This window comes from Phocoena sinus, chromosome 7 (genome assembly GCF_008692025.1).
Source record: "Phocoena sinus isolate mPhoSin1 chromosome 7, mPhoSin1.pri, whole genome shotgun sequence".
NCBI lineage: Eukaryota > Metazoa > Chordata > Mammalia > Artiodactyla > Phocoenidae > Phocoena > Phocoena sinus.
In genome coordinates, this window is record NC_045769.1 from 45618161 (window position 1) to 45633652 (window position 15492).

Consider the following 15492-nt stretch of genomic DNA (forward strand, 5'->3'; position numbering starts at 1 on the left):
ATAATTTAGACTTTAAATTGAACATCTTTTTGACCTGAATTTTTGGAGTTCTGGCTCTTTCTTAAATTAGCCACTCTGCTTTGTGTTTTGAAATAAAAACAAGCAAACATAACTTTGTGAGTTGTTCTATATTTTAAAGAGAAGAGAAAAAACTTGACTAAATACTACCTTAATAAACCTTACTCTGTAGATGCTTATGGCATGATCCCATGGTTCATCCCTCTTGCTAACATTTATGAGGTAGTTTTACATTTAAGTTTTTAATGACCACTTATATGTGGATTATATAAATTTTTGCTAAATAAGAATAGAATTAACAAAGTGCCCAATCTTGCTTTTTCATCATGGGCCTGCTCAACAATTCATGTTTATGGGACTCCAGCTCACAAAAAGTTACATAAAGAATTGGTCTTGCTTCTTTCTCTTGAACCATAATCTATTGAAAAGACAGAACATCATGTGAAAACATAATTTTAGAAAAGAAAAAATATTAACATGGCTGAATGAATGAATACATAAAGTAGTTGATGAATAAATTATAAATTAGAGTCGAGTTACTCTGAAAATAAAAGTCAACAACTCTCTCTTAGTTTCCAACTTGGAATCTAAAAACTGACTATTGCTGAAAAGAAAAATTAGTTTATATCTCAAGTTGAGAAATGGGTGGCCTGATGTTGACCATCATTTCTAATGATTATTTTTATCACTTATGTGTATCCCTCAAGAGGGCAACTTACATATGTTCTATAACAGTAGGTAAGGGGTTGATTTTCAGACCTTTAATTTTTTTCCATCTACTATTATGAAAGCAATTTCTGGATGATTAATTGACTTCTCAGACATATCATTAATAAATGGCTCTGGTCATTATGTGCCTCCCATCTGTCAACAAACCAATTAAAACTTTTTCTAGCTCCTCTCATTTTTCTAGCAAATCTTCTACCCTGTCTATCCTTTCTCACTGGATTTTTCCAAAAAGTGGTACCTGCTACCATGTTTCCCCTTTTGCTATCCACATTTCATCGATTTAAGATGAGCTTCATACTGTTTCATTTTCATAAGGTTTTTGCTCATAATCAAGTAATCACAGATTGGTGGTAAAAGATCTCACTTTACTCCAGCAGCACTGCCAAAGATGAGTGATTGCCAGACTAGATTCTATACTTGCAAGTGTATTCATTATCTTTATATCTATATATCTTTATTATGTAAAGATAATAATATTTATATATTCAGTGTCCATGTGGAAAACTGATGATAAAGAGTAATATACACTTCTTTCAGGTAAGAGTGATGTACTCCTAGATCTAAATATATATCCTGTTAAAGGTCAAGTTGGTAGAATGAAAAATAGCAAGGGCCTATGAGAAATTTCTTCCACATAAAAGAACAGTAATCTGAAGCCTCTGGCCAAACTGGTCATCTCTGTTTCTTACGGATATCAAGCAGATCCTATCTTAATGCATTTGTATGCGTTTTTGCTGGAGTTTTCTTCCTCTGGTAATTTTCATGGCTAGCAACTTTTTGTCATCTAGCTCTCATTTTAAACATCATTAGTAAACTAACTAAACCTAAATAAACGTTCTTTTAAACCAATTCAACAGCTTTAACATATCTTTTCCTAACCACAACAAAGCACATGCACGTCTCCAGGTGCCTTATCCACCACCCAGAAACAGAGAATCTTTCCACCTTCCTTTATTTATAATATTGTAAATTGGGGAACAGCTTAAGTATCTGACAACAGGGGAATGGCTAAATAAGTTATAGATTGGACTATGATAGAATATGGTATAGTCACTAAAAGGGCTGTTCATAGAATTTTTAGTACATCATTAAATGCTATCTCATAGTGTTAACTGGGGAAAAAAAGTGGTACATCAAGCAAGAGATTACATGTAAAATGTATTCTCAAATGAAAAAATTTTGAAGAGAAATAAATATTGTATTAACAATGACTATATCAGGGATTATTAAGCGAAATCATTTTCTTTATACTTTCTGCATTTTCCCTTTCCTAGGGATGAGGGAAGCATATGCTACTCTTGTAAACGTGAAAATTACATACTAGATTAAAAATGTAGAAGACATGCTTAGATCATGGTGTAGAGCAGTGTTTCTCAGACTTGTGGTTTGGTCTCAGGAGCACTTTTCACTTTTATAATTATCAAGGACCCCAAATAGCATTTAGTAGATTACACCTATTGATATTTATCATTTTAGAAATTAAATCTCAGAAATTTTTTAAAAGTTATTAATTCATTTAAAATGACAACATACCCATTTTATGTTACCATCAATGATGTATTGTTATAAAATAGTATGTACCAAAACAAAAACATAATGAGAAGAGTGACATTATTTAAAATTTTTGCAAATCCTTTAAATGTCTGGCTTAATAGAATACAGCAGATTCTCATATTTACATCTGATTTCAATCTGTTGCCATATTTTGTTGTGGTTAAAGTATATGAAAAAACCTGGCCTTATAAAGATATGTGACTGGAAAAGGGAAAACTTCACAGACTCACCCTTACCCCCAACCCCCTAAAAAACAGAATGTCTTAGGAGCACCCAGGAGTACTTAGACCCTTCTCTGAGGTAGAGGAAGAACTGGAAGTCAGATCTAGGTTTGAGTCCTGCGTGATTTACTTACTAGTGGTGTAATTTTGACATTTCATGAAACCCCACTGAACTAAATGTTAGTTATCTGTAAAATGAGATTTGTATCCCACTGTGCCATTGAGAAAAGTCATTGTCATTGTGGAACTCCTTTGCAGTATCAAAACAAAGACTTGAGATCCAATACATGTCATTTTTCTATTTTCTCTGCTTAATCAGATACTGTCTTTTATAGTAGTAGTTATATTTTCAGCTTTCATAGTCATAAATGGTAAAGGAATAATATTTTAATTCTGTGCATGACTTCTAAGCAAATGGAAAATCTGTCTTTTTTTTTTTTTCAGAAGGCTATCAAACTGTCCTTGTCATTATTCTTACCCATCCTGTGTCTCCAAACTCTTGCTCTCCTCTTAGCACATTCTGTTATATCAATGTTCAAGTTGGAAGTTCTTTCTGAGTTGAGGCAATCTAAATGGAACCCTGCCAAACCAAGGAATATTACATTGCTCACTTGTCCTTTTACCCATTGAAAATATGCTTTTAATGGCTAAAAATAACTTCAGTATCCGCTGTCCATTCTTAAGCAAAGAAATGAATAAGGTTTTTCTTAAACAGTCTATTTAATCACCTTTTAAGGGTAGTAATAATGAGAATGATAGCTTATATTTTATTAATTTTTAGAATTTATGAAGCTCATTCATGAATAGTCCCTGTAACAATACTTGGAAATATGAAGGGACATTTACTAACCCCTTTTGCAAACAAGGAACTGGGCTCTGATGATATATGAGGTCCTCCTCAGGTCAAGAGGTTAATCAGAGACTGTCCCAGGACCAGAGCTCATGTTTCCCAAGGCCCAGTACTGCCAGTGATAATATTCTGTAGAACAAGATGAGTTTTTGTAGTTTTTTTTTTTTTTTAACCTAAAATCATTTTGATTATACTAGCTATTCATTCCCTCTTTTCAAGATTTGGAATTTGGAACTGTATTTATCTTTCCAGATATTTTAAAGGGCTAGTAACACTCGCGGGCTTAGATAAGATAGGGACCTACAGATGAGTGTTTTCTATTTCTCTTTGCTATGTTGACTCAGGCTTCTGAAAAACCACTTTGGAGTGAGCTTAGAAGATGAGATGAGGTTGCTATGTGAAAAACAGAATTCAAATCTATGTATGGTTACTGATTCATGCACATTTTTTCTTGAGCTATGTCTTCTTTTGGAAGCTAAGATATGGGTGTGGTTCTACAAGAAACAAAACCATGCAGAGTATTAGAAATGCTTTTATTTTTTGCTACAAGACTAAAGATGTGGGGATATTAGCAGTATCTTTCTGTGCCTCTCTAATGACAGAGAGTTCTGAAGAATCTAGTACAGTAGTTTATTAGTTTAGTGAAATCATTAAAAAACCATTGTACCCTGAAATATAATAATTACCATAGATATTATCTTGAAATACTGACTAGACCATTAAAAGATAAAGGTATTGTTAAGGTTGGGATTTATTGCAGTTAGCTTTTAAATATTTTTTGCCCCCCCTTCCCATCTCTTTTACTGTAAATACTTTATACTTTAAAAATATTTTTACCTAATAAGTTTTTAAGTATAAGTAAATATGTTTTACTTAAATACTTCATGCTTTTTAAAACATTGAGTTTTTACTTCCCCACTTTGTAGTGTGAAGTAGCCTATGATTTAACTCTGCTAGATTACCTTCAGTTTCTCTAAGTCACTTGAGTGTTCTCCTGTGTGTCTTCCCTAACCTCCCTTCAGCCAATCTTTGTTGGAGCGCTATTCATTCTTTGATGCTCTGCTTAAATTCCACCACATCCATAACTTCTTTCCAGATTCCTCATGATTCTAAGTGCCTTTTTTTTTTTTAAAGAAGATGTTGGGGGTAGGAGTTTATTAATTAATTAATTTATTTTTGCTGTGTTGGGTCTTCGTTTCTGTGCGAGAGCTTTCTCTAGTTGTGGCAAGTGGGGGCCACTCTTCATCATGGTGCGCGGGCCTCTCACTATCGCGGCCTCTCTTGTTGCGGAGCACAGGCTCCAGATGCGCAGGCTCAGTAGTTGTGGCTCATGGGCCTAGTTGCTCCGCGGCCAGGTAAGCCCATGAAGAACCAAGACTAGGTCCAATATATATTTGCATCCTCAAAGTAATCTCCTGACAAATGTGCATTGTATTGAATTGCATATCACTTCTGAAGCCACAACCTCCTCTTCCTTAAGTAAGTAGGATGGACATATTAGGATGAGCAAGGTATATTTGAAATGAGGGTTTTGCGCTCATGCCTTTAGGCAGTTATTTATTAATTCTTCCTATTACTGATGATTTCCATGTCACAAATAATTGGAGTAATTGGGAGAGATTCATAAAAATTGAACAGAATCCAGGATAAGTTTAGTAAATTAAGTACATTGTGGCTTTTGGAGTCAACTGATGGGCCTGAGAGATTGACTACAAGATGTGAATTAATAAAGGGTCTCTTCTTACAAATAAATGTGTGTAAAATTAATTTTAGTTAGTTTAACAGGGAGAGAAATTGCCAAATGTTTAAGTGTCCCTTGATTGCTTTAACTGTGTATTTATGGAGAAGAGATTTCAGATGTCCCAGGAACAGTTTTCTGGATTCCTCTCATTCCAGAATCATGGAAGTGGAGATGATGCTGAAAGGGAAGACAAGGCACATTTATAAAATTTCACTCATCCAATAATATCTTATGATTGCAATTATTCCAGAGAAAACAAAAGTAAGTCTTTGTAAAACAAGAAAATGAGATCCATGTGTTCCTCCTAATCTCATGAGATGATATCACTCACATACTTAGAAAAATTAAAATAATACACTATTCGACTGGTGAGTGAAATCCTGCCTTAGTATTTTCTATGTATTAGGAATAATAACCCATTTTTTTGGTAATAAGTGGTCATAGGAGTCTTTGCTTTTCTTATCCTTGGGTGTCAAGGAGGACTCAGACTTATGTTACTGCAGTAACCTAAGAACATATTCAAAATCAAGTTTATAAATTGCTTTTTTGCCCACTCTTTTTGTGTATGTGTATGTTTTTGTGTATAGATATCTACACATTTTAATTAAATAGTAATTAGGGCAATGTGTGATAAATATACAGAATGCTCCTGATTTCTAAGCCATATAATCAATGAGCCACTGGGTCCTTGTGGTATTTAAAGCATTGAAAATCTTGGCTACAGAGTGACTAATTTTAATATTTAATTAACTTTTATTACTGTGGTAAGAGCCTATCTTAATTTATATTTGTATATTTATACCAAAGTGAGCTCATTGATTACTTGGAGATATTTAAATAAAAATTATAATCCAAATGCATTGTATGTTTTTTTTTTTTTTTGCGGTATGCGGGCCTCTCACTGTTGTGGCCTCTCCCGTTGCGGAGCAACAGGCTCCGGACGCGCAGGCTCAGCGGCCACGGCTCACGAGCCCAGCCGCTCCGCGGCATGTGGGATCTTCCCGGACCGGGGCACAAACCCGTGTCCCCTGCATCGGCAGGAGGACTCTCAACCACTGCGCAACCAGGGAAGCCCCACTGTATGTTTTTTAATCAATAATATATTTTAGCTTTTTCATGATTATTAAAGTACTTACATATGACAAATAATTGTGATAATAGAGAATGTGAGCAGAAGTTTCTGCTTTTCAGCATTAAGAATTGACCACTGCTGGCCATTTCTTATTTGATATATGCATATCATATGGGAGGGATATATGCATATCAGAGGGAGATAGGGATGAATCTTTTTATTACTCATAGATTGTCTAAAAAAGTGTTTTAAAAAGTTGGCATTGAATACTCCTGACATATTGATAACTGATGTAATTATTGGCGTAATTATTTTTCATAGTCAAACAGTGGACACAAATGTAAAATGTAAAACAAAACTACAACATAAATGACACTTGAAATGGCAGGTTATAGAAAATGCTATACTTTCTCAACAGCCAATTTACAAAAATTTCTTTTATTACCTCACAAAGGCAGAGAATTCCACAGCTCTGTAAAACTAAAATGAAGTTACTAAAGGGTCTGAAGGAGTAGTTTGTCCCTAGACACAGGAAAATGTAAAACATTAAACAAAATACTGATTGAGGTATGAAATGTGATAAGATGTCTCATATTGATTTCCTTGCCCTCTACTGCCTTCTCCAAGCCAAGGACCAATTCCCCAGACCTCTGGTCACCACATAGTTGTCAACTGAACAATGTAAGAACTCAAAAGTCTGATGGGCTGAATGACTCCTTATTTTGTTGAGAAACAACTTGAGACTCTCAGGACTTTAATTTTTTCAAAGCAGTATACAGAGCCTGGCAAGCTCATTTGGTATAAATGGCCTTTGGTGTCACTGAGTTTCTGGACAACTTCCCCTTTGTAGCTTGTACATACTCCTGCCATCTAAAAAGTTTCCCTCAGGGGAAGCCCTGACTCATGGACTCTCGTTTTAGCTACAGAGAATTGTCTATTCTAATACAAACAATCATCCACATTTCAGGATTTATTAGACTTAATAAATAAGGGATTCATGGTTAAGAATGAGGAACTAAATGTTTTAAATGTAAACATAGTGTTTTTTAAAAAAGGAATGAACTACTGATACATGCAACAACATGGATGAATCTTAGAACTAGACACAAAAGAGTACATACTGTCTGATTCCATTTATATAATGTTCTGGAAAGCTATGGGCATTGAAGTCAGATCACTGTTGCCCCGAGTGCGGTTGGGAGGAGAAGGTTGACTCCAAATGGAGGCACTTTTTGGGGTAAAGAAAATATCCTCTAGATTGCGATGGTGGCTACACGATTATATACCTTTGTCATACTCAAAGGACTGTACTTTGAGTACATCTCAAAAGGTGAATTTACTCTATCTAAAATGTGCCTTAATAAACATGGCATAGTTACCTTTCTTGTGTATGTGTGGTGAGAACCTTTAAGACCTACTCTCTTATCCAGCCTGAGGACTCTTTTGATGCTGTCTTCCTAGTTAGTAAAGTTGGATTATATTATACTTTAATTATCATGAAGTACAGTACAGAGAGTGCTAGGACTTGGAAACCATTTTTGAAACTATTGTTTGCATTGTCTGAAAGGTCACTTAATCTCACTGAATCCCATTATAAAATGGGAATGATCATTCTGCTCATATTATTTCACTGGGTTATTGTGAGTCTCAAAGAGTATGTGTGTGCTCAAATAGTACGTGAAGAGTTGGGTGCTATATGAGCCAACATGATTTATCAGATCATTTATAATTTTGGCTGACAGGACTCTCCATAACTTCTTTTTTTTTTTTAAAGATGTATAAAGTTTTATTGAAATACATTTAAAGACATGAATAAGTGGAGACATGCCATTTTTATTAGGAGAAAGATTCAATATCATTAACACATCTATCCTTTCCAAATTAATCTCTCAACTCAATGTAAGTCCAATAAAAATATTAACTGGCCTTTTCCTGGAATCTGACAAACTCAGTAAACAATTTATATGAAAGAGTAAAGGAACAGGAAGGGTGGAAGTGATTTTCATGATTAAGAGGAGTGGGAAGAGCTGACTTATTAAGTTATCAAGGTTTACTGACAACAACAGTAAGTAAGCACGGTGCCACTGACACAGGGATACATCAACAGACAAAGGGAGGAGGCTGGAGAACCCGGGAGCAGACCCTCACGTATGACAACGTATAACAGCAGTGACATCACAATCAGTGGGGGAAGGATGGACTAGTCAGTAAATAATGGCTATTCAAATGAAAAAAAAAAAAAGTATCTCTAACTTATATACCAAGAGCAACAAAAACAAACCCAAACAAAACATCCAGGTGGATTAAAGACCTAAATGTGAAATACTTCCAGAAGAAAATACAGGAGTAGGGAGGATTTCCTAAAGAAGACACAAAAAGCACAGACTACAAAGTAATAGATAAAAGTTTTCACATTCTCCATAACTTCTAAATGTGACTGTTGATTGCCTTAAGAGATAAGATAATATTTTGAAAGGTAAAATTGCAAACTTTTCTCAAAATATGACATGCTAAAATATAAACATCCAGATTAAAATGAAAGTTCATATTTTAAGAATTAAAAAAAGAAAATATTTCTAGTTATGCCTAAATGTATATATTTACAATACAAATATTCAGATAGAACTAACCTATATTTGTAAAGTTTGGATATAGATACCATTAAATTAATTGGTTCATATATTTGTTTACTTGAAAAGCTATTATACTGAAGGCATTTTGAGAGATTCTCTAAGTATTGTCATTTGTTTAAAAAAAATCAGTGATGGTGTTTAAGGTAAAGAAATAAACATCATATAATTTCCTTGAACTTCAGCTCCTTAAGAGAAAAGACTGTGAAAGCAGAGTTCCAAACCTGGACCTAGCCATTTCTTGACTAGTACGTCATTTCTTGACTTGTCTAGTATGACTTGACACAAGTTATTTAGCTTCTATGAGCCTCAATTTCCTTTCTTCATCTGTAAAACAGAGAAAATAAGAGGACTTATTCCATAGTATTGATTTGAGGATTAAGTTAACGAGTACATGCAAAGTACTTATATAGTATTTGACATATAGTAAGTACTTAATACATTCTAGCCATCATTATTATTATTGTTATAGTTATTTTTACAATGGCTTTCAGCCAGAAAGAAAGTATATTCACAATATGCAGTCTTTTTCTGTTCAGAAATTGTGGTTTTGCTGTTTTATAGCAAATATGTGTAGACAGGCACCTAATCAGTTATGTGTCCTCCTTCTACTCATTTATGTTTCTGTTCCTTGCTTAGGTATTTCTTTGACTAGAGCCATCATATTCCTAGTCCTCTGGGGACGACATCTTGTCAATAAATCATTTTTATTTATGCTCACTGTTTCTTCTGTCGTGGCCATTCAATCATCAATTCTACTGATTCTTTACTAAACAACATGGGTTCAACAATAACTATTAGGCACATATAAATAACCAGACAATATCTGTAATCTTCGGGAGCTTTCAGTCTGGCAGGGAAATCAGACGTAAATATTGTGTGAGGTTAGGGAGGTCCATACAGAACACGTTGGTCAGTTCTGTGAAGGAGCAGACTAGATTGTCACGGGGGCAACACTTGAGCTTTTCTGGCTCTATCATCTACTTAGTTGGCAGAGGTGTCCTCCTCAAATGTGCACTTCAGCTTCTCATAAGTCATCAGTGAATTTATTTCCACAGTATAGTCTGAATTTCTTTGCTTCTTTCTATTTCCATCATCTCTCATTTGGACTAAAAGTGCTTCCTAACCTGTGTCCTCACTTCCATTCTTGCCTTGCTATAATACATTTCTCACAAGCCATTCAGATTTTTTAAAAATCAGTAAATTAGAGCACGTCACTGCTTTGTTAAAAAACCCTCCTTGGATTCTCACTGCATTTAGAAAATAATCTAAACTCCTATACGTGACCTACAAGACTTTACTGACAGACCTCATCTCCAGCCTTACATCATAGCAGGCTAGCCATAATGGCTTTCTTTCTACTCTTTCACACTCAAAGCTTATTCCTATCTTTGGTAAGAGGAATAGTGACCTCCCAAAGATGTCCATGGCCTAGTGTCTAGAACCTGTGAATATGTTACCTTACATGTCAAAAAGGATTTTGTGATATGTGATTAAGGATGTTGAGATGGGGAAATTATTCTGGATTATTCAGGTGGAACCAATGCAGCCACATATGCTATTATAAGCAGAGAACCTTTCCTGGCTAGGGTCAGAGAAAGAGATGTGACCCCAAAAGTAGTGTCAGGGTGATGCTATGTTGCTGGCTTTGAAGATGAGGAACATGTCACGAGAATGTGGGTGATCTGTAGCAGCGTGAAAAGGCAAAGAAATGAATTCATCCCTAGATCCTCTCAAAAGGAGTGCAGTCCTGCTGACACCTGGATTTTAGCTTAATGGGACCCAGGCTTCTGACCTATAGAACTGTAAGATGATGCATTTGTGTTGTTTTAAGGCACTAAGTTTGTGGTAATTTTTATGGCAGCCCTAGAAAATTAATACACTATTCCAGGCCACTCATGTTCCCTGTCCCCTCTGCTTGGAATGCCATTTTCCCCCAGTTCTCCAGGGACAGATCCTTTTCAGATTTTAGGTCTCAGATTCACTATTACCTCCTTACAGAGTCTACTCTTGTGGCCTTATCTGCAGGATCCTTCCCACCACTGACTCCTGAGCAGCTCTAAAACAACACACTGTTTATTTCCTTCATGGCGTATCCCTGTCTGGAATTACCTTGTTTGCTCACTTATTCTGTTTTAAGCGCCATAGCATCAGGGACCTTGTCTGTGTTGTTCACAGCTCTACTGCAGACCTTGTTTGTGTTGTTCATACTACATCCTTAGTGCTTTGATTAGAACCTGGCAAATAATAGACAATCAACAAATATTTGTTGAATGAGAAAATGAATTAAACTGGGGAGGTGGTTATTTCAGGCAAAAGTCAGAGCCTGAATAAATTTTGAGGTGTGAAACTGCTTATGTTCCTGGGAAAATCTGTGTTTCCAATGGCTGAAGCCAAAAGAGGAAAGTAGAGGGAGATGGGACCAAGAAATAGGCATTTTCCTTCTCCTCCTTCATTATTATTACTGTTATTATTATTTTAAAATATCATGTTGCTATATCATGTAAGTACATAGGAATTAGCGAATATAAAAAACAAAATAGACTTACAGGTATAGAGAATAAATTAGTGTTTACCTGTGGGGAGAGGAAAGGGGGGACTACATAGGGGTAGGGGATTAAGAGGTACAAGCTACTATGCACAAAATAAGCTACAAGGATATATTGTACAGCACGGGGAATATAGCCAATATTTTATAATAACTTTAAATGGAGTATTAGCTATAAAAATATTGAATCACTATGCTGTACACCTAAAACTAATATAATATTGTCAATCAGCTACAATTTTAAAAAAATGCAAGCACATAATAAAACCAGCAAGACTAAGTGAACAATTGATGTGGGTTGAAGGAGAAGGAAGAGTGTCCTCTGTGTCTTATCTTTGGGACTAGGGTAATTGTGGTAGTGTTCATTGGTATTGAGCTACATGGACTTGTCCAGAGGGAGATGTTCAAGCACTTAGAAATACAGGTCCACAACTCAGGAGGGAAGCCTTGACTGGAAGTTATTAGCATGTAAACGGAAATAAAATCAAGGGGTCTAGTAGTTAAAGTAGATCAAGATAATGGGCAAGGAGAGAAAAAAGCTGATAGTACAATACTGGAGAGCACAATAACTTTCTGAAAGGAATTAGCAAAGGAAATTTGACCCCAAAAACAGAGGAGGAGGAGGAGGAGTATGTGGGACCAGGAAGCCATGAGGGGAAATAGTTTCAGTAAGAAGAAGGGAGTAGTCTGAGTATCAAACACAACAGGAGGAAAAAGGAAAGATCTTTGGGTTTATCAACAAAGGGGTATTGGTGTCTCTTGTGGTGCTGGTGATGACATCCTGATGCACAGGGTGAAGTATAACCAGGAGGGGAAGGAGAGGAAAAAAAGAGATGGTAGAAGATGTGGAGTCAAGGGAAACCTTTGGGTTTTTGCTTCTTTTTTTGAAGAAATTGAGGAAGACACTGACAGAGTAATGTCTCGAAGGAAATGTAAAGGGAAGGGATAAAGAGTACAGAGGGAGGGACTAACCCTGAAGGGTGCTGAGACACCTTCTGAGATTGTAAGTATTGGTATCAAGTAGATCTAAAAGCTAGGAAGCAGTGAGAACACTCACTTTGGAATAACAGAAACCTAAATCTACCGCTTATTAGCTTAGCAAACTTGAAACTTCTTTGAAGCGTAATCCCTTTATATATGACTTAAGAAAATGAATAAATACCCTTTCAGAGGGCTTCCCTGGTGGCGCAGTGGTTGAGAGTCCGCCTGCCGATGCAGGGGACAAGGGTTCGTGCCCCGGTCCGGGAAGATCCCACATGCCGCGGAGCGGCTGGGCCCGTGAGCCATGGCCGCTGAGCCTGCGCGTCAGGAGCCTGTGCTCCGCAGCGGGAGGGGCCGCAGCGGTGAGAGGCCAGCGTACCGAAAAAAGAAAAAAAAACCCTTTCAGAGTTGATGTGAAAAATTGGATTAGTAAAAATTGACCCACTAGGCCCATATTATTATAATATGCACAATTCATCGGAATTGTGACAGATTTTTGAGCTCTCCACCCAAGCACTGAGGCCTAGAATCAGTTCTTCAAGGACTGAGAAATGGTCAAGTCTTCCTGAATTCAGCCACATCTATTAAACAGACACACCTGGTCAATACCTGTGTATGTTTTACTTTTTTCCAAATTATAATGTAGAATCCTAAAGCCAAACATAGAAAAAAAGCCCAAGTCACAAATCTAGCAAGGATAAGAGAGAACGCTAATAATTTATCTCAGCTCTCTTGAAAATATTTGCTCTGCCTCTATCATACCACGTGCTTTTGGTATGATGGAAAGAGGAGGCTGGGACTGGAGGAAACTGTGAGAGGTTGCCTTGGGTTTTAAATCTTTCTTATAAAAGCTGTGTTTAAATTTAAAATAACTTGATTTGCTGATAATAACTGTTTTAAAGCAGATACTAAGATGCTGGTCTGAGCAAGCACTGTTTATGTACACTGATTCTGCTACAAGTCCTGTTCCTGTTTAGTTATCATCTATGTGCTCTCAGCATTTAGAATACTTTCTGCGAATTGCAGATTCTCCATAAATGTCCTTAGTCTCTGTGGTTCAGTAAAGATTCCACACAAGATGTCTGAAAATTGTGCCAACCCTTTGGTATTGGGGTGTTGATGTCTAAAACAGTTTCAAAGTAGAATAGAAGTGGCAAGCACGTGGAGTGAAGTTTTTTTTCTCTGCATTTTCCTGTTATTCTTTTTGAATATTTAGCAAGGGGTTTTTCAAGTTCTGGCCTCTCTCAGATATTCTAGTTAGAATTAGCAGAAGGGTGATTTATGGTTCTTACTCGGCCCCTTCGTTTAAGTGGGAGCAGGGCATTTAAGTGTGGTGGTGCCAGAAGTATTTAATTGAAATGGGACGTGTTGAAGTGAAAAGCTAGACTGAGGGGTACAGCTGCATGGAGAGTTGACCTCCTCTAGAATACTTCTCTGGAGATTCTAGCTCCAAAGCAAAAATTCAAAGTTTCTTGGATTTCTTCTATGAAGAAAAGTGAAGATAATACATCACTTACCTAATCTTACCCTATAATCTCTCCTTTCTCTGAATTTCTCCTAAGCTTAATGTATCCCACACATATGTATATGCTCTCGCTTACATTTCTTGTTTCATGTAAATTTCTTTTCTTAGTCTCTGCACGTGTTCCTTGGAGACAGTGGGTATGCCTTTCACTTACTTTGTGTCATCCTCTCCCTCCAGTGCTTAGTGCAGTGCAGGGTTCCTGATCACTGCTGAGTAATTATAAACCATTGACTCACCTGTGTCGTGTAGCACAGACATTCTGATTCTGGGTAGACTCAAGGTAGCAAACGTATTAGGTTATGTGGAACACTCGGAGGTCATTAAGATCTTGGCAAGCATGAGTGTGGCACAAAAGTTCATGAATAATGCTCTTGAATGGCAATTGCAACTGGAACTACCAAATTCCCTGAAAAGCTGGTTTAGGGGTAATAATACCAACATCTACTTTTACGTAGTTCTTTGCAACTCAGAACTTAGTTAATAATATATTACTTGTTTTAATGTCACTAAACCCTGTCCACTGGTCAGGGCAAAACTCTGTTCTCAAATGAGAAAATTGGAGTGCACAGAGATAAAGGACTTTGTGTTTACAAAACGGGTGAGTGGCAGAGCTGATGTCTGAAGCGAGGCTTTTTGCATCCAAATACAGTGTCCTTCCCATTACTCCACACTAACATAGTGGACTGCTTTTTTACATAATAAAACTCCCTGGGACAAGAAGGACCTGCAAATATGTTTCTCTAAATAAGAGAGATGGAGAGATAAGGAGACGGTCTTAATTCAAAGTATGATGCATTTGTCAAATAGTTTCTTCACCTGGACATTTAACGGTCCCCTTCCAGTATCTGGGTAAAGAAACAGAATGTAGCAAGGGGACAAGAATGAGTCCTCTTTAGTAAAAAGAAAGGGTTAAAATTTGTTCCTTTGAAAGTTTAAGGTGGACAAGGATCCTGAATTATCTAGACACCAAAAACTAGGCTGAAAGTCTGTATTTCCTCCCTATAGGGAAAAAGTGAAGGGGTGTGTGTCTGGGAAAAGGGTAGGGAGGGGAGAATAAGTCTCTTTCCTTCTAACAGGCTTTCTTTAAAAAAAAAAAAAAAGGGAAAGAGAAACAAACGTTTGTTTCTGTGATTAAGCCCCATTTATGTCTAAAACATAAATGAAATCGGGACAGTTCAAGGCACTGAGGCGCGTGTTCTGATTTGGTTGTTTACTATCAATCAGACCGTTGCTTGGCAGACACTGGATGGTTATGAGCCTGAACAAGCTGAAAAGGGGCAGGAAAAGAAGTGGAGGCAGCATTCTTCCTATTTAAAGCTGCATCGCTTGAAAAAAGTTTTCGCAGACTGTGCCGGAGCTGGTGCTGAAAAAGGGGGTTTTCAGAGGCTGCCCTGGGGCTGGTGCTGAAAGAAGAGCCCACAGCTGACTTCATGGTGCTACAATAACCTTAGAATCTACTTTTCACTCCCAGGAGGACCCACATGTCTAATATTTAGACATGATGGCAAATTGGGTGGAAGCAAGACCTCTCCTCATTCTTACTATTTTATTAGGGCAATTTGTCTCAATAAAAGCCCAGGAAGAAGATGAGGATGGTGAGTTTGCCGTTTGCTTTCCTTGTGG

At 36.8% G+C, this 15492-nt stretch overlaps 1 protein-coding gene across 1 annotated transcript in view; it reads left to right on the plus strand.

Annotated features, from left to right (window-relative positions):
• The first annotated feature begins 15196 nt into the window (after window positions 1-15196).
• COL5A2 (collagen type V alpha 2 chain) overlaps window positions 15197-15492 on the plus strand; it is a 143852-nt gene continuing 143556 nt past the window's right edge. Inside the window, exon 1 of the mRNA XM_032638021.1 lies at window positions 15197-15464. Coding sequence (XP_032493912.1) covers window positions 15368-15464 — 97 coding nt within the window. The 5' untranslated portion in view covers window positions 15197-15367. The remainder of the gene's footprint in view (window positions 15465-15492) is intronic.